Source organism: Tyto alba, unplaced genomic scaffold, assembly GCF_018691265.1.
Source record: "Tyto alba isolate M040663 unplaced genomic scaffold, T.alba_DEE_v4.0 Super-Scaffold_41, whole genome shotgun sequence".
Taxonomy (NCBI): Eukaryota; Metazoa; Chordata; class Aves; order Strigiformes; family Tytonidae; genus Tyto; species Tyto alba.
The window spans coordinates 23227627-23246992 of NW_024881317.1; the positions used below are offsets into that span (position 1 = coordinate 23227627).

The following is a 19366-nucleotide window of genomic DNA, read 5'->3' on the forward strand; positions in this document are numbered from 1 at the left end:
GGTGCTGCAGATGTGATGCAGGGCCTAGGGGGCACTCCTGCCCTGTGTGCTAGATGCAGGGTGTAAGCTCTCAGTTGTCCAAAGGGGTGTGAGCTCCAGATCATTCTGGCAGCTTCCTGATGCCTGTCCTGCTCATCTTGGTGTCCTACGGCCTCAGCCTTTTTTCTGCCCTCAAAACCAGGTTTGCCAAAAGCAGGATCAAAGCCTTCTCCACTTTCTTCTCACGCTTTATTGTTGGAAAGTTCTTTGGGACAGTTATGTTCATCCTTACGCATCCCTGGCCATCCATTGCTATGTCACTTGAAAAGAGTGTCACTGGCAGGTTGTCATCAAGGTGAAACCCATAATTTCAAACCCCCTGAGGCAATCTGGGAGGATACCTGTGTGGTGACACAACTGCAAGCAAAAGGATGCACCTCTACAAACCCTAGAGACAATTTCAGGCAGAAAGGAACTGGCAGCTGCTCACTGATTTGTAGGAAGAGAGGAGTACACCAATGAGTCCTTCAAGATAAGGATAAACTGTGTTATGTTTTCAGTTTGCAACAGAGCAGAGCACAGACCTAGCGCTGCCTGAGAGCCAGTGTGGATGAAGGAAGAAAGTGCGACATGGCTGTGATCATATATGAAACCAAATGTTCCAACATAGAAGGGATGGAGGGCTCTGCTGGACTTTTCTGCTTTGTTGCAGGAAACAGATGAGACGAAAGAAAATCCATCTCTTGTGGTTTCTCTCTCACAACTGAGGGACCTGAACCACCCAGCATCTCCCCTTGATGCTGCTTACCTGGAGAAAGAGACCCTCTCCCTGGGGTGCCACCTCAGCTGAGGGGTGTCTGGCAGCTCAGGGACCCCGTCTGGTTTTACCCACAGTTAGATCTTCTCCCTGAACCCAAAGGTGATGAAAGTCCAGGGTCTCTCACTTAGTTCTGCTTTATCTACTGGCCTGCCTGTCTTCTCCTGGCACTGTTCTGAAGGAGGCATCAGCCCCAGGGGGTGGTGGTGACAAGTCACCGTGAGTGAATGACTGGACCATGGGCTGTCACTGCCTCGGGGATTTGGGGCTTGTCCTGCGAGGTCTTCAGGGTATGGGACTCAGCCTGAGACATCTTGGGGGTTATGGGACTCATCCTGGGGTGCAGGGAAGAGCGTTTCAGATTTGCACGTGACTATTAAGAAGAGGTGGGGTGGTTTGTGGCGGTGTCGCTTCTCTTAGGCTGCTCCTGAAACCCCTTGACCTGAACAGGCGGCCATCCCAGTCAGGGTGTGGGGCAGATGATGGTTGTCTTGGTTGAGGTGTTGGGGGAACTGCGGCCACCGCGGTTGGGGCACTGAGGGGCTGCCTTGGAGGTCGGGGATCCCCAGGAGGGTGCCCATCTTGGTTGAGACATCAAAGGCACCGTGGCGTCGGGGTCAGGGCGGCGAGGGGTCGGTGGTTATCTCAGCTGGGGCACCCTGGTTGAGGGGATCACGACTATCACGACTGGGGTACTGCGGGGAGCGTGGCCATCTTGCTGGGTGCTGTGAGGGGACCACTGCCCTTCTCGGTCGGGGCACTGAGGGGACCGTGGCCCTCTCAGTCGCGGAGGGGATGCAGGGTGCCAGCCCGTGGGGACACCCACGCAGAGGTGTTCCCCGCCCCCATTAGTCCCCTCAGGGCTCGCCCAGAAAACGCGCATACCCACGCTCCCCCTCCGCCGGTGCAATGGTACGGCCCGGCGGGGCTTCCCCGCCTTCCAGGCTTGTGGACGTTTCCATGGGGACGGAGCGACGCCTGCCAGCGGAGGAAACCGGCGGCGCTCATTGGCTCCACTGAGGGGGGAGAGGGCGGGGAGGACGACAGCTGCGCCCAATCCGGAGGTGCCCCTCCCCTCCGGCCCCGCCCCGGCGGTTTCCGGCGCGGCCGCGGCGGGCGGAAGCGGTGGCGGCGCGGCCATGGCGTCGGGTGGAGGCTCCGGCTCCGGCTCCCGCTCCCCTTCCCCCGCCGAGCGCCTCCCCCCGCCCTTCCCCGAGCCCTGCGGCGGCGACGCGCCGGCCGACAGCGACACGGAGGGCGAGGACATCTTCACCGGCGCCGTGAGTGCGGGGAGACGGGGCAGCGCGCCGGGAGTAGGCCCGGCCCGGCTGTGAGGGGGGAGAGCTGCGGATCCGGGGCGGCCCGCTGTCCTTCGGGCTGGGTTAAAAAAAAAAGGAGAACCCCCCCCACAAAATAAAAGGAGGGGAGGGGTGGGGTGTGCCTCTGGGCTCTCGTTCCTGCGGGAAGCCCAGCGTCTCTTCCCCCTCTGGGAGCCACTCGGGTGGCTGTGGGTGCCCAGGGGTCGGGGTGCGGGCCCCAGGGGAGCAGGCGGCTCCCTTGGCCGCGGGACTGGGAAGAGGTTTGTTCCAGGCCGGTCTCCACTTCCCTGGGGTTACAACCTGTTAATTTGTCCAGAACCCGGGTGTCTCGAAAGAACCTCTCAGCGTGAAGCTGTATGGGTGGGGCACGGCGCTGGGGGCAGCTGCCTGCAGGTCTATACCCTCTTGGGTCAGGGGCAGAGTAACTCACGAGCGGGTCGCCTCGCCAGTTTGAAACCTGGCAGCAGCTGCAGCTCAGCATCTTTGCTGCGCAGCTTGTGAGACTTCACAGGGAAAAGCCCCGGGGTCTTCCTTCCCCCGGCATCAGCTTTTGTCCCTTCAATGCCCAAGGGGTGGCTGACGTGGTGCTTCAGCTCGGTAGTGGGGGAGGAACCCCTTTGTGCAGTGGGGGTGAGGTGGCAGGAGGTGTCACATGTCCCCCGCTCGCAGTGGGGAGGCTCGCCAACGCCTCAGTGACCTCCCTTGCCATGGACTGGCACAAGGGGCTGCAGGAGGGCCTAGGAAGCTTTGGCGGTACTTGTTCAGCACAAATTCCCTGCTGAAGGTGGAGGTGTGAATGGTGAAGGGTTTCAGTGACTTTTCTTGTTTCTCATAGTTTCCTGTGCACGAGTATCCCTGGTTGGTGAAAGCTGTTGGCATTAACTCTTGCCAGCTTAGGCCAGTTGTGCTGGTGTTTGCTCCAGACAGCGACCAACAGACAGGAGGGGAGTTAAAACACTGGCTGGTGCTTTCCCAAGCTGCATCCCTCCCCAGTTAGCCACTGGCCTCAAGTTCTCAGGTTCAGCATTTGCACCGAGCGAGGATCTCTGCTAGAGGGGCTGCAGAGGCTGACTCCTCTAGCAGTCTGGCTGCTTGAACGCTGCAGGTGTGAGGATTGATTTCCTAAGCTCTGTGAGCTGAGGCTGGTCACGTTGTCCCCTGCAAGGGCTGACACTGTGGCCTCTGCCTGCCTCACCCAGGCTTTTCCCAGCCTGCCTCATCCCGCCCACAGGAGTTGGTATCTCTGGCAGGGAGCTCTCCAGAAACCTCCACCTTTCTGCAGTTTCCTAGCCCTGATGTTTTCCCTGGGCTGGCTCAGGGAGACTTCAAGCAGGAGGCTGTGGCTGTGAGCACGCAGACCTGACTGCTACTGGGAACGGAGCTGGCCTGGCCGAGCATCTCCTGCCACCAGCACAAAGCTGGAGCTGTCTCTGCCCCACTGCTGGGGGAGCTCCTGGCCTGGTGCTGCCCTGATGTCCTTGAGCTCAGCAGCTGGCTATCTTCTGCTGGTGGCTTCGCAGCAGGGAGCAAGGCAGAGCTGGGGAGATGTGGGTAGGTTCTGCCCTGCGTGAACTTGTGAGGGTGAAACTCTCACGCTGGTCTGGGCAAAACAGAGCAGCAGGTTTGTATGTTTCAGAAATAGCATGGGAAAGCGCAACCCTGGCCTCACAAGAGGAGGATGCAGGTACCTCTGGCTGGCGCCAGGGCACGGTGGTGGTCTTGAACGTCTTGGGACCTTTCTTCACTGAAGAGATGGAAAGTGTAGTAGGTGGCTTGTTGCTTTGTGGTAGAGGCAACCTCTGGAAACAGACAAGTGCTAACTGCTGTGGGTTTTCATGCAAATAAAGAGGCCCTTTGCTGAAACTGGAGTCTGTTAAGCTAAAGCAGCTTATCAGGTGCTTAGTGTTGTTGTTGTTGAAGCAACTGTTATAACTAATACTTGGCTCTTCTTTGCGACCCGGTGGCTTTGCTTGTCTGTCTGCCCTTGAGCATTAGCAAAACATTTTCTGTAAAGCAGGGGAGTTGGGCTGGTGGGGCAAATCCACCCTGCTGCTGTCATTCAGGTGGTTTAACAGCACTTAGCCATCATACAGTAACCAGCAGAGAAGCGTTTGGGTCAGACACAAATATAACCAGAGCTGGACCTCATCTGTTGACAAAGGTTGGATCCCTGTGTGACCAGAGTTCTCTCTAGGGATGCCCTCGAGGGCCAGCTCTTCTGGCACGAGGTCTGCTTCCCTGTGGTAAGCGTCAGGCTTTCGCTGGGGGGACATAGGGAGCTCCTGCATGCACACGTGATGGTCGGGGTGCGCTAAATCAGGCCTCTGAGATGGTGGGTGTTGTGTCATGGGCTGATCTGAAAGAGGCCGTGGCCCTTCTGCAGCAGCAGATGGAGAAGTAGGAACACGACGTGGTACTTTCATAGTCTTTGAAACTAAATTTAAAGCAAACTGAGAATAGGTCATGGTAGAAAAGCAGATAGCCCTTTTCTGTGTTTGAGAGCTGGGAGGCTCGTTAGGGAAACTTCAGAGCCCACCTTACCCCATCCGTTTAGAGTGGGATTTCCTTACCAGCTTGAGGAGCTCCTGTGGGAGCAGGGGATCTGAATGAGACGAGCTACAAATGTCCCTAATGAGGGTCACTGGTGGTGGTAGCCCTTTTGTTGACTTGGCTGCTGGCTGGACGAGGTCCCTGTGGTGGCAGCCCTCTTGTCTTGGGCGCCAGGCTGAAGGACCCTGAGATGGGTCTGGGTGTGATGTTTGGCGTGGGGCTCTCTGCTCCCCACCCTCCATCACTAGCAAATGTAGCTCATGCCTACAGCTGGTGTGATCCAAGGTGGGAGCAGTCCCAGCGTTCTCCTCCAGGAAAACATCCTAAAATACGGGAGGACTCAAATGGCACCGGTGTTTTATGTACCCAAGGACTTGAACCCACCTCAGCGAGGAGCTGCGTTAGCAGTGCTGTAATCCTTCAGAAGCAGTGGGAACCGATGATGTTTCCTTGCCAAAGAAAGTGCCAAAGGAGCCTGTCTGTTGGTTCGGAGTCACTGCTAATAGTGCTCCATTTACTGGCTGTCAAAGACCTGTTCTGTTCTCTGCTAAGACATTAAAGAATAGCACTTGCTGTCCGATTCTTGCTTGGAATGACTTGTACTTGCTTGTCTGCCTGCAAAGCGAGGGATGATTCGTGATGCCAGTGTCCGTAGCGCTTGCCTGCAGCAGGAGCACAGAAAGAGTTTTTGCCTTGTGGTGTGGTAGACTGGTTGGCCTACAAGCTCTTGGGTGGGCTTTCATCTTGTCCTCAAGCCTGCTCCCGGTAGCCAGGACGGTCTCCCCGCAGTGAAGCTGCATGCTCAAGGAGCTGTTTGCTGTGGCAGGATCAGCCATGTTGTAGGTCCCTGCTCTGGGGCTTGGCTTGTCCTAGCTGAGGCGTGCCAGGGGAGCAACAAGCTCCGGGTCACAAAGCGTGGTGTGCAAGACTCTGCCAGCACCGCTTTGCGAAACAGAGAGCCGTGCCTGGCTTTAGTCCAGCTGTGACAGCCCTGACTCTGCTGCGAGCGATGTTGTAGGAGGGGACAGTGTAGCTCCGTGAAGCCGGCTCCCGGCAGTGCTGGGGCCGCGGGGTCCGTGAGCTCCGCTGGCACCACTTGGAAGTGAGCTGCTGCATTGAAGCACAGCCCGGCTGCCTTCACGCAGGCCCTAACCAGCCCTCTGGGGAAGGGCAGCTTGGCTTGTGGTGGTGGTTGAACTGCTAGCACAGGTTAAGCTGCTGAGGAGGCTCCCATAGTCCCTGGCATCTTGCCTTAGGGTCTCTGCCGCCAGCGGTGACAGCGTGGCTTTCCCAAGGGATCTCCTGTCAGCAGCAGCATGCTTGGCTCGCTGCAGTTAAGTGCAGGAGGCTCCCCAGTGCTGCCCACCTACCTTGATGCGGTGTTAGTGCTGGTGTGCAAGTCACTACCTGGAAATGGCAGGGCTGGGTGTGTTACGAGTGTTGTGAACAAGAGCACTTGGCGTGTACTCGGCTGCCTACTGCTCCTGGCACCTGTAGCAGAAGGACCGGGGCTGTGACACTTGGCCTGTGGGCTGGCACGTCCCAGTGACCTGCAAGCTGCTCCTGTTCTGCTAAAAGTCGGGGTCGAAACTGGCTCTAATGTTTCGTGTGACACTTGGTGTCCTTAAAGGCTCAAATGCCTCGGTCCAGCCTTGCTAGCAGAGATCGTAATGCTCAAGAGTGGGTGCAAGGGAAGCAGTCTGTGATGTCCTCTAGCCACTCTGCTAGGAAGGTGAGCTGTTTGGTCCTCCAGCCTCCATTCCTCAGTGTAAATGACCACTTGTTTATATGTGGTTTTTTTTTTTTTTAATCTTCTTGCAGAGCAAGCCCACGGCACCAAAAAGGGAATCTCTTCTCCCTGTGAGCAGCAGCTCCAAAGAAAATGGGGTTCATGTAGAGCAAGATGATCAGGACTTATTTGCAGGTGAGTCTGTATCTACCAGGTGTTTCATAGGGCTTTCTGAACTCTAAGCCTGGAGTGATCTGGTTTTAAGCATGGTATGCAGATCATGGGTATTTCTGGACTATCACAGGTCCTTATCTCGAACTTGTGTTCCAGCCTGCTCTGGAAGCACTGAGCTCTGGTGGTGTTTTCTGGAAGGTCAGAGTAGCATCCTCCACTTCTCTAGTATAATCATGCATCGGGATTAACTGTTTGGAAGCTGAAGAGGATTAAAATGAAGTTTGCTTTAGTTTTTGTTACCTTAAACTGTAAGGTGGTGAGTGTCTTCTCAGAGTTAAAAGACTTTTGTTCTCTACCTTCTCCTCCCTTCATGCAGGTGGAGAAAACATCTCTAGTAGAGACGTGGCTGTTCCCGAGGAACAGGAAATATAACACCCCTCAACAGGGGAAAATGAGGAGGGTCAGACCTTCCCCAGCCCTGGTGTGGTGAGACAACTCTGACAGAGGCATCTCAGAGTCAGTTCTGGAGGCACTTGCTAACAGATGGAAGATTTTGCTTCCTCTGGGTGGAGAAGTGGAAGGACCCTGCTTTCCAGGCTGGCCTACGTGCCATGTAAAAAAATCCAGCTCGACTTTAGCTGTTCTAGTGTGCAGCTCCTCTAACATACAGCAAGAAGGCAATGCCTGGCTCCTTCTGGAATAAATTCATTGGATTAACTTAATGTTCTCTAGCAGGGCTGATCAAATGTTCTTACTGCAGTCAAGATGTATTGAGTCATGCTCTTCCCAGTGCTTACAGGTGTCCCCCTTACGGATTTTTTTTTTTGCTGATTAAGACTATTGTTACTCCCTAGATCATATGAACCTCTCTGAGAATACTGAAATTACCTTTCCAGAAACCCGAAGTAGAGAGGCTGATCCTTGCAAACTTCTCTTGACAGATGCCACTGTAGAGTTGTCTCTAGACAGCACGCAAAACAACCAGAAGAAGGAAGTGTCCAAAGCATCCAATCCTGTCACCTCATTAGAAGTAGCTGCAAGCTCTTCTCCTAGAAACCCTCCAAAGAGCTATGAGGAGGTGAGAATTGCTCTGAGCTTTCCAACTTGCCCTGCTGGTTTCAGACTGTAATTGGCAGGAACCTGTCTGTTTACTTAGTTGTAAACATGCGTCTTAAATGATGCAATTAATGTAATTGCCATATTGGATGCCCTGGCTTTTATCTCAAGCCATCAGTCTGGGACTGATAGCACTGCAGTGGGGTTCGGGTCAGCCTGATGGCATTCTTGCTTGCGTGGTGGTGCAGGCTGCTTCTGGAGCTGAAATAGCAAGTGGCTGATCTGGTCTTGAGGGTCTGAGCTCAGACTCTCAGCCCTAGCACACTGTATTGCCGCAGATGGGGCACGTGATGTAGCTGCTGTTGCCCGAGTTTTTAAAAGAAACAGTCTCCTGGGTGACATGAGAGCACAGGGTCCTTAAGTGGAACTTGTAGCCTGGTTGCCAAGCCCAGTTAACCAGGTGGTACTTGGCCTAAATCTGGGTTTTCTCCTGTAGAGACACTGAAACTATTTTGGAGACAAGGAAAGTGCTCCTTTTCAGCCCCAAGCACCCCCTGAGCTCATGACGATGGACTCTGCAGTGCCGCCAGGAGTAGTGTCTCAGGCTGGCTTCGAACTGTTTTAAGTGAAGGAGTAAGGCAGAACTAGGCCAGAATGCTGAGCTGATCAGCACCTTCAGGTTCATAGACTATTTGAGGCCAGTCTCAGCTGCGCTTCGCCCAGTCCTTTAACACCATTCCACTAACGAAGCACTGCAATGCTTGCTAAGCAAGCCTGAAGCCTCTGTGGTCTGTGGGAGGCAGCACTGCTGGTATAGCTGCCCACTGGTCTTTAGCAAAGCTGGCTATGACGAAAAGACCCATTCAGACTGGATCTGCCTGTTGCTATTCTGGCTCTGCATCCCCGTGTGCCTGCCATGTACAACTTACCTTCTGCATAGGTTCAGTATCTTACGCTGGTTTGGATGCGAACCGAAATCATGATGTAAAAGAGCCCAAAGGGAGGCATCTTGCCCAGAGCTGAAGGCTGGACTCTGCGGAGTTTCACGTTGGGGCTGAGCAGTTTGTCCATCAGTCTGTGCAGGTAGCGGTGTAGTAAAGACAAATCCGGTTTGAGATCCCTGGGACGTGTAGCCTGGACGCAAGCGAGAAGCTTGAGGGCTTTATAGAACAGCCTTGGCCAGACTGGAAGTGCCAAAGATGCCTTGGCAGTGCGACAGGCTCACTGCAACGTACGGGACTTCATGGTTTGGGGTGGTTTGAAGCCTGGCTTTCTAGTTTCAACTTGCTGTCCTCGTGTGCTTTACTCCAAACAGCTGGAAGAAGAGGAACAGGAGGACAAATTTGAGCTGACTGTAGGAGTGAGTGACCCGGAGAAAGTTGGTGAGTTAATGTCCTGTCCTGCTGCACGGTGAAACCCAGTTAGACAAGCTGGATTTGGCAGTAGGACTGAATGCAGCTATCACCTCCAAGTGCCACAGCTCCAGCTTTTGAGCTGTCTCTGCAAGCGCAAACTTGATCCAGAAGTAACTTCTCCAAGACTTCTTCCAACATCTAGAAGAAACAAAGCTACCACAAAGCAAAATGCCTCGGTCGCAAATGAGCGAGGCGGAAGCAGGTTCTGGAAATCCAGGGACTTCAAAGGCAGGGAGCCAGGAGCGGGTGTTTGGGAGGGTGAAACGTGATGCTTGCAGTAGCAGAGCTTGGTGTCTGGAACTGTGGTCACCAACTTGACTTGACCTGCAGGCAGCACTGTCCTGTGTGCAGCTGGCAAGGGAGAGGCAAAACTGCCTTAATCTAAAACTAAGTGTATTATTCCATGCTCTGGCACCTTCCCTAGCAGCTGTGCTTGCCAGGGAAGCAGCTCTGACTTCAAACGGAAAAGCAAGAGGATTTCTCTGTTGAAAGTGGGGGTCAGAGGATCTTGGCCAGCCACGTGGCGGTCCTGGGGTGCAGAGAACCCAAGGCAGCATCTGACCTCAGCCAGAGGAGCAGCCTCATGAGTGGCAGCTTGTTCTCGCTCCGTGGCTTGTGAGCTCTGGAGCTGAGAGGCGCACTGACTTGTAAATCAGAGGTGTAGTAGGGGTAGCATCAGACCTCTGAGAATGCCCTTCGGTTGAACTACCAGGTGAACAAGGGGATTTCTGTGTTAGCTGGAGAAAACTGCCTGGGATGTTTCAGAATCCAACCACATGCAGCCCAGGGGCTGTCTGACTTGCATCCTCTGAATAGACTGCTTCATGTGCTGTACAGCCACCGAATTGTTGGGTGCTGAGCAGATGCGTGGATCCAGCCCAAATGCTGTCGGTGTAACAAGCGCCTGATTGTCAGGGTTGGCTGCCATAGGAAGTAAAAGGAGGGCTGAGCAGTCAGGTTGGGGAAATGCCTAGTGGGCAGGAGTCCAGGGTCCCGCAGTGAGACGCTGTCTGTGGTTCTGCCTGAAGATTCAGGTCTCCATCAGGCTGAAGATGAGAACCGCCGAGGCAGGCGACGGCCAGGAGATTCCTGGAGCCTTGTGCTTTGCATTCAGGTGATAGGGGGAAGTGCTGATTTTGTGATACTAATGCCTTATTTCTGCTTTCCCTAGGGGATGGCATGAATGCATATGTAGCCTACAAAGTGTCAACACAGGTATGTTTAACTCGTCGCTCCTGAGGTGGGGTGTCATTATTTTTCCGTGCTCGAAGGCAGCTGGACTGCCTGGTCTTAGTTAGCTAAGGCAGCGGTGCCCTAAATAGATAGGAGGTCTGAATGTCTTGTTACATGGATACAGGAGTTATAGCCCACCCCTACAGATCAAAGCCTAGCTGAGAAGTAGGTTCTGAATCTATTTGAAAGGAGACTCTTCTTTTTTCAGCCGGTTACTTCTTTGCAGCCCTAGCTGATACTGATGCTCAGTGTTGGGGTGAGCAGCAGGAATGTCGTCCGTTAGGGAGAGCCCCAGACTCTGGGGCTGTTGCTAAAGGTTTTGTGCCAGTGGCCGCATCAGATTAAGCTGACCTGAACTTGGCTGTCACTGAAGTGCTGCTGCTGTAGCTAGTTTTGTGTCAGGACCTGCTCTCCTGAGCTAGTTGCAAGAAATCGAGCCTTCTGCAGCTGCTGACCTGCTTGGAGCTTTGGGCTGCTGCTCCGAGCTCTGCAAAAAGTTGTTCCTTTTTCATCTGTACGGTGGCCGCTGGACTACAGGCATCTTGTGGGCTGAAGCTGATGGTGTGTGAAGGGGACAGGGGGACTTGTTAGCTCTGCACACACAGTCCAAAGCCACTGGCAGCCCCTGTAGCCTTAAGGTGATAAAGCGTGACCTGACAGCGGTCCCTGTTCATGTGTGGAGCAGGGATGATGGGATTAGGCAATGGGCAGGGCTTACTGAGCAGCCTGCAGCCACAGTAACAGCTGCTCTGTTGTTTAGTGGCATCAGTACTGCTGCTGGGTTCGAGGAGAACTGTTGGGAGGTAAGTTGCTGAAAACCTAGGCCGAAGCTTGCTCTATTCATTCCTCATGGCTCGCAGAGCTCAAGCTGTCCTAATTCATCCCCAGAAGCGACAGCAGATAGAGCTAGCAAGGCCGTGTGTGCAGGGGCAAGCTTTCCTGGGTGAGTCTGATCTGAGTCTCGTCTCTTCCCCCAGACGAGCATGCCAATGTTCAGGAGCAAGCAGTTTTCAGTGAAAAGGAGGTTCAGTGACTTTCTGGGTCTCTATGAGAAGTTGTCGGAGAAGCATGCCCAAAATGGGTTCATCGTTCCTCCACCGCCTGAGAAGAGTCTCATAGGTGAGTGGTGGAGGGGCAGAGCACTAGAGCTGGTCCTTCTGATGGCAAGCTTTGTGCCTGAAGGACAGACCTGCCCGCAGTCTCGAAGCTGAGAAGGCAGCTGCAGAGCAGCCGTGGGAAGCAGGTGTGGAAAATAATCTGGGTTCTGTGGCATAGACAAAGCTCTGGTTCCATACTTGGAGCTCTGGGCTTAAAGCCTTGTTTGAGTTCGCAGATGCCTCCACATCTGGTTGATGTAGAGTAAAACCTGCTCTGTGCTGTCACTGAATTGCTGTTCACTTGAGACCAGACCTGTAACCCAGTCTCACCTGGCATTGCTTTGCCTCTTTTCTGGATGTTAACTTCTGCTTGATGTTAAATATAAGCAGATTTTAAATTTCCAAGTAGCTCTCGCTGATGCAAGGTCTAATTCTTGTTGTCAAATGCCTCTCCTCTACTGTCACCCTGGAAGTCTGTACGTTGTAACAAACCACACTACCTTGTGTGCAGAGTTTGAAGCAGCTCATTAATTGCGTCTTCCTTCTGTGCTAGGAATGACCAAAGTGAAAGTTGGGAAAGAAGACTCCTCCTCTGCAGAGTTCCTAGAAAAAAGACGGGCTGCTCTAGAGAGGTACAGACCCCAACAGCTATCCCCTTGTGCCTGAGCCAAGCAAGGGACCTCCGAAAGGTCAGACTGGCTGCACTCTCCTCCCTACACGAGAAAAGCGGTCTGCTTCAAGGTCTGCAGCAAAACTGGAGGCTGCTCAAGAGTTGCAACTGTAGAGAGTTGCTTTGACTCTGTAAAGCAGTCTCCTGCTTCAAAAACCTCTGCTGGTGTTTGGTCCAAATCTGGCCAGAATCTACTGACAAGGCAGGGAGAAAACTGAGCTGTCTCAGGAACCCCAAAAATACGATGTTAAGTGATTGTACAAACAGTGCAGATGAGGTGAGAACAACTGGATCTCGGTCTAACTTGCCCACTAACAACACAGCCACAAGTGGCCTTTGCTCTGCCACCTGTGGTTTCTGGTGTAATTAGCACTGGGGTGCTGATCCCCTCCAGCTTCAGCCTCTGTAAGATGTGTTAAAGTGGTGTTGTTAAAGATGTAAGGCTGGGTCTCGATCGCTTAGCAAGAAAATTACTTGATATGCCATGGCAATGATTAATCAAAGGTCTGGCAGGTCTGGTCTTGCAGGCTGGTCTCGCTGAAGTCCGCAGGGAGGTAGGACTCTTGGTGGGTGAATGAGAACAGCTTGTTGGGCCTGACTTCCAGCTACTGAACTGCCACTTCACAGCAAATAACAAGCGTGTTGCAGCTCACTGTGATGGCTCGGAGCCAGGTTTGCTACAACCAAAGTGACTCTTGGTGTGTTCCTCTCCGCAGGTACCTACGGAGAGTGGTCAGCCACCCAACAATGCTGCAGGACCCCGACGTCAGGGAGTTCTTGGAAAAGGAGGAGGTCAGTAGTGTGGAATAACGTAGCTACAAGTGCCTTGGAAGTGCAGAAGGAAACTGTACGCAAGCGGTTAGTGAGGCATGGCGCTTCAGAGCTCAGCGAGAAGCAGCAGAACCCTGTAAGAGCTCTTAACCAGGGATGGTGAGAACAGATGTGGTGGGTTGTCCCTGGCTGGATGCCACGTGCTCGCCAAAGCTGCTCTATCACCTCTCTTCAGCTGGACAAAGGAGAGAGAAAATACTACCAAAAGGCTCGTGGGTTAGATCTAAAAACACCTTCCCCCCACCCTTCCCTTCTTCCCAGGCTCAGCTTTGCTCCCAGTTTCTCTCCCTCCTCCCCTCCAGCAGCATGGGGGGGTGCAGTCAGTTCATCACATGTTGTTTCTGCTGCTCTCTCCTCAGGGGAAGGATTCCTCACACTCTTCCCCTGCTCCAGCTTGAGGTCCCTCCCACGGGTGTCAGTCCTCCACAAACTTCTTCGCTGACCTTGGTGTCTGCAGAGTTGTTTCTCTCACGTGTTCTCACTCCTTTCTCCAGCTGCAGTTTGCTGTTCCGCGGCAACTGTTTCCCCTTTTTAAATCTGTTACCCCAGAGACACGGCCACTCGTCGCTGCTGGGCTTGGCCTTGGCCAGCAGTGGGTCCATCTTGGAGCCAACTGGCATTGGCTCCGTCGGATGTGGGGGAGGCTTCCTGCAGCTTCGCTCCGAAGCCACCCCTGTCGCCCTGCCCCACCCTGGCTGCTAAAACCTTGCCACACAATCTCAATACAGTGGGACTCTTTCTGCAGTGTACACTCATGAAGAGCTCTGGCCTAGCTTGCCTACGTCATGGTAGGGGCACACGTTGAGAGCACAGGTAGTCTGTGTTCTCTGGAATCCGTGGCAGGAGTGTAGCCTGCTGTTTGGAGGGGAGGAAGGTCCCAGATATTAAGGCAGAGCTGGCTCTGTACTGAAACCTGTGGCCGATGCGGTCCCTGCTCCTCCCAGGTGAGCGTGACCGTGCCCAACTGCGCACCTGATGTGGGCGAGTCATTCTTAAAGAGGCTGAGCCCTGGGGAAACCCTCGCCCGCGTGATTCCAGCACTACTGCTGAGCTTGGAGGGCTCTGATGTAGGAACAGACATCGTGGAAACACCTCGCCGCTGCTGAGCAGATGCAGCTCTGTCTAGAAAACGGTCGCGACTGGTGTAGAGTATTTCCCAGCTCAGAGCATCGCTCGTGTCCCCCAGCAGTGCACACTGGCTACTGCACAGTGCTACTGGCCTTTGGAGAACAGCTCCGAAGCACTTCTGCATGCCTGCGTGACCTGTGGCAGCTCGGGCAGCCCTAGCATGGCTGGCTCTTACAGATCTGTGTTACCTTGGCCGAGCAGAACAGCAGACCACAGGTACAGTGTAAGGTGTAGGAACTCCTTATTTGTTTGAAAACCACTCCGGTTGCATTATTGGAAATATTGTGCAGGCTGTGCCACCACTCAGGTGGTGCCTGGCTAATCCTTTGCCGTAGCTGCGGTGTGTGGGTCGCGGTGTGCGGAGAAACCTGCCTGCCAAGGGAGAACCGTGCCACTATGGTGGCTGCTCACTAAGCTGCTTATATCCCCTGGCAAAGCAAACCTCTTTATTTCTTTATAGCTACCAAGAGCAGTGGGCACCCAGACCCTGAGTGGAGCAGGAATACTGAAGATGTTCAACAAAGCTACAGATGCTGTCAGTAAAATGACCATCAAGATGAATGAATCGGACATTGTAAGTATCGTGAGCACTTCTGGGCTCTCCTCGTCCTCGCTCCGGAGCTGCGTGCTCCCCCCAGCTCAAGCTTTGGGCGCGAGGTGCCAGGAAAGCTCCGCAGCGATGCCACCTGTGGGAATCAGCTCTGGCTTTACCCTTTTCAGTGGTTCGAGGAGAAGCTGCAGGAGGTGGAGTGCGAGGACCAGCGGCTGCGGAAGTTGCACGCTGTCGTCGAAACGCTAGTGACCCACAGGAAAGGTAACAAGCTCGGAACCGCTTGCTCTGTAGCTTGGCCCGTAACGTTTAAGCCTTGTGCGGTGCCTGGCGAGGTCACCGGTGCACGGGTGTCCTAGGAGGCACTTCTCAGAAGATACGACACTGCTTCCTTACTGTAAAGGACCCTGTCTCTTCACCGTGGGAGACAGAAGTAAAAGGGTAATCTCACCTCTTCTGTCAGGCCCTACAAGCGTAAGGTGACGATACTGAAGTGAACCAGCATCCTGCTGGATGAAGGCTGCCGCAGCAAACCTCGGCAGAGCTGACCTTGTTCCCAACTCTGAGCTGTGCTGCGGCAGGGAGCAGGGCTGGTTTTCTTCCTCTGCATGTTTTGGCTGACTTCTGCAAAGCTGTGCCTGTCCTCCCACTCTGCTGCTTCCCCTCTCCCTGGCTGGAGCTGCCTAGCCCTCCCGCCGTGCTGCGGGAGCTGCCAGCTCTGACCCGGACAGTCTGATGTCTCCCGGGGCTACAGAAAAGCAGCTTCTTGGGCTGAACTCTAGGCTGTGGCTTTGCTTGCAGAGCGCCCGGTGTAGCGAGGCCCGTTGGTTGACTCTTTTATTCCATTCACTAGAGCTAGCGTTGAATACAGCCCAGTTTGCAAAGAGCCTGGCCATGCTGGGGAGCTCGGAGGACAACACGGCCCTGTCCCGGGCACTGTCCCAGCTGGCTGAGGTGGAAGAGAAGATTGAACAGCTGCACCAGGAACAAGCTAACAATGACTTCTTCCTCCTGGCCGAGCTCCTGGGAGACTACATCCGCCTCCTCTCAGTTGTAAGGGTAAGCACTCTTTTGGGGCAAGCTCTAGGCTATGCTGCTGCTCCAAGTACCAATCTTAGGCTTAGGTGTGCAAGGAGGCAGCTTGGCCTTCTGAATTTCAAGCACGGGGCATGGCATGCCTCTGACCTCTCCAAGCAGAGGGCAAACCTGCTGCTTGTCCAGTTGTGCACATCTTGGAGTGGCTAGATTGGAAAAGTGGGGTGGGTGAGGCCTGGCTGTGCTGCTGTCCTCCAGGGGGAATGTGGAGCAAGTTCACGGCTTGCAGGTGGCCTCAACCCTTCCGGAGGTGAAGGCTGCGGCCGCTGCAGCGGCTGTGAGCTGATAACCTGTGATCTGGGTGTTGCAAATAGATCTGTTGGGCGCCTGCTGGGGAAGAGCTCGAGTCTTCAACTCCGTGCAGCCTGCCTGGTGCCTCCTTGCTGGAGGCCCAAAGAAACAAAGTGAGGTGCAAGTCTGGCAGGCTGGCTCCTTCCTGCCCTAAATGTGTCCTGCCTCTGAGCAGTTGTTTCTGGAGGCTGCAGAGGCCAGAATGCAGCCTAATGGGTAGGCACAAGCCGCCTGGGTCTGCCAGTCTGTACTGGGAGGTGTGGTGGGTGCTCCAGAGCAGGACCAAGGTCTCTGAAAGTGCAGGAGGTAATAAGACTTCACTGGGATGTTGTGGTAAGGAGCCCTGGTGTCGCCTCGGACTTTCCCTGTCTCTTGGCTGCTCTGTCCTTCTGACCAGGCTATCAGACACAGCTTTCTGCTTTTCTAGCTCTTCCCCACTGTCTGGCTGGACGCGTTCAGAAACCTCGTGGAGTCTTCCTTGCTTGGGCTGGTGATTTGCAGGCCTGCTAAAATCATCCGGCCTCCCGGCGGGTGCCCGTGAGCTGCTGCTGGAGGTCCAGGGTGGGGTGGGCAACGGCAGCTCCTTGCCCTGCCCGCTCTGGGCGGCGGGGCTGAACTGGGCCAGCGGCCGGCGTGGGGCTGGGCTGGATGTCGTGCTTGGGATGCTGCCAGCTCAGTGGGTTGACTCCTCTGCTAGCAGAGCAGGCCACGTCCTGGCTCAGCTGAGATGGGTCCAGGACCTCACTGACGAAGCAGCTCTGCCATTAGCCCGTGCCCCCCACCTCCTCCCCGTGCCGAAGGCGTGGTCGTCGCTGTCAGCAGAGCTCCCTGCGGCTGCCCGGTGCTCCTGGTGTGGCGGCAGAGCAGCGCTCAGCCTCTGCCCCCTTCCTTTCAGGGAGCTCAGCCTCTGCCCCCTTCCTTTCAGGGAGCTCAGCCTCTGCCCCCTTCCTTTCAGGGAGCTCAGCCTCTGCCCCCTTCCTTTCAGGGAGCTCAGCCTCTGCCCCCTTCCTTTCAGGGAGCTTTCGACCAGCGCATGAAGACCTGGCAGCGGTGGCAGGACGCCCAGACCATGCTGCAGAAGAAGAGGGAGATGGAGGCCAGGCTGCTCTGGGCCAACAAACCCGACAAGCTGCAGCAGGCCAAAGAGGAGATTTCGGAGGTAGGGAATGAGGAGTGCCGGGGTCTCTGCTCGGCTCCTTCCCTCTGTGCTCTGCCGCTGAGCAGTAAGAAGGGGACTTGAGAAGGGCGTCTTCTGAGCTGAAGGGACAGGTATTGATTGCAAAGCTTGCATCAAAGGATAAGCCAGCCTTGAGCAAGCCCCGCGGGAAGCCACAGAAGCCGCAGGAGAGGCTGCTCGCGGTCCCGCTTCCCGTGGCTTCCTTGCTGAGCTTGCAGCAAGCGGGGGATGCAGCTCGCCGTGGCGGCAGGGACCAGAAGTGCCGGGCTTTGCTTCTCACACGAACAGTGGTGGCTACAAAACTGCTTGGAGAGGGGAGCGAGAGCCCCTCCCCTGGAAACAGCACGCTTCCTCTCTCCGCAGTGGGAGTCTCGTGTGACACAGTACGAAAGGGACTTTGAACGGATTTCTGCTGTCATCCGCAAGGAAGTGATACGGTTTGAGGTACGTTTGGCCCGGCCCTTGGCGTGCAGCCCTCCAGCCGGTTGGTCTTGACGTGCCTTGGCTGGGAACACCCAGCCTGGGCTAGCCAAGGGTCACCTCGGCTGCTGACCCCGCTCCCAGCACGGCAGCTGGCAATATTTGTAAATCTGGACACGTGCGAGTCGGGGCATCGCCGATCCCTCTTGGCAAAGAGGGCGCTTCTGCGTAGAGAAGTGTATCTGTTAGGATGAAGGGGGGTGGGCAAAGATCCTCTGAGCCACCAGGGCTGGAGGTGAGCTTCGTCCTCAGCATCTCAGGCTCGTGTGTTGGTCTCTTCACGGGGCCCCAAGAGGAACAGGAAAATCCTGGTGGTTTCTCCTCCCTTCCCTCCCCGCCCCTCAAAAGCCAGAGGGTTTCGGTGGTTCGTTCAGCCTTGTACTGACTCCTGCGCCCATCTCTTGCAGAAAGAGAAATCCAAGGACTTCAGAAACCATGTCACTAAATACCTTGAGACGTTACTAAACTCTCAGCAACAGGTGAGTAGCCCCCGTGCCTGCCGCGCTTTTACCTCTCGAAGCTCAGCGCTGCGAGCTCGTGGGCCCCTGTGTGGGGAGGCCCGAACCCCCAGGGGCTGCAGCAGGGCAGAAGATAAGCCCTGCATCCCCCTTGCTGCCTTTTTAAGGGGGGGGGCTGCACCCTGTGGGAGGGATTTCTGCACACAAAATGCTTCTCAGTTCACTCTGGGCTTGAACTGTGCAGGCAAAGTGCCCGCAGGCTCCTGACTGTCCCTCTCTCCTCTCCGCAGTTGGTGAAGTACTGGGAAGCGTTCCTGCCTGAAGCCAAGGCCATTTCTTAACTGGACTGAGCAAACGACTGTACCTGAACTTTGCCTTTTTTTTTTTTTCGTTTTTTTGTTTTGTTTTGGTTTGGTTTTTTTTTATATATATACACTATACCTCTTCCTCTTTTACACGTGAACAAACCCTAGTTAAACACTCTGGAGCTGGTAGAGGTTTAACCCCCAGACAAGCAATTGCAAGCCAGTAACTCTTCTAACTGTATATTTTTCATTTAGCAACATATATTTTCTTACTGAAGAGAGACTAGTTTCCTGCTTTAAGACCAGACCTGCAGCAGGGGGTTAACGATATATGTAAAATGTATATTTTTCAGGCTGGGCTTTAGGGCTCTAATCACTATCTTACTCCTGCAGTGCCATTAAAATTCTGTAATAAAACTTCTATCAGGGCCAACAGCCTCTGTCTGTTTCTGGGCTGGGGTGGGGAGGGGTAACGGCCGCATCCTGCGGCTGCCGTGGGTGGTGGGGGGAGGCTCCTGCCTTGTGACAGGGACGGGGGGGTGACCTTGGGCTTGGCCCCAGCCACCTGTCCGGGCTCCTGATTACGCTTTGGCTTTCGGCCTTGCTCTGAGCAGGAGCTGTTTTTAGGATCTGAGCTCAGCGGGGCTGGATCGCGGCACCCTTGTGGGGTTCACTGGGGGAACTGGGCCCCAAAAAGCCACCGTGGAGCCTTCGGGGGGCGTGATGCTCCTTCCCCCCTGCCCATGTTCCAACCCTGCTGTGACCCGAGCTGTGGATTTCATCAAAACCGATACCCCTTCTTCTGCCTTAAAAAAAGGAAAAGGCAGCTTGTGCTGACTTCCCACTTTCCTTTCCCCTTGTCCCTGGAGAACTGAGCCCCTGTGGTACCTCCAGTCTCCCCCCCCCCCTCCGGCGTGCTGGATTTGGGTCTTGGCCCTGCAGGACCCTTTCTTGGGGTGCTCCTGGGCTGGTTTCGGGGTCCCCGGTGTCACCCACCCCGGTGGGTGCCGAG

At 54.9% G+C, this 19366-nt stretch overlaps 1 protein-coding gene across 2 annotated transcripts; it reads left to right on the forward strand.

Moving 5' to 3' along the window:
• Positions 1-1896: 1896 nt before the first annotated feature.
• On the forward strand, positions 1897-18784 carry SNX1 (sorting nexin 1). Of its 2 annotated transcripts, none has more exons than XM_042803992.1 (15): positions 1897-2076; positions 6487-6589; positions 7510-7646; positions 8940-9006; positions 10211-10254; positions 11250-11391; positions 11923-12001; positions 12756-12831; positions 14459-14572; positions 14719-14812; positions 15402-15607; positions 16950-17093; positions 17475-17555; positions 17999-18070; positions 18340-18784. In XM_042803992.1, exons 1-15 carry the CDS (start codon positions 1936-1938, stop codon positions 18388-18390), a joined length of 1551 nt encoding a protein of 516 aa, XP_042659926.1. In that variant the 5' UTR covers positions 1897-1935; the 3' UTR covers positions 18391-18784. The 2 variants fall into 2 exon arrangements, with proteins under 2 accessions (XP_042659926.1, XP_032846218.1); XM_032990327.2 differs by lacking the exon at positions 1897-2076 and adding an exon at positions 3646-3666.
• Positions 18785-19366: the final 582 nt, after the last annotated feature.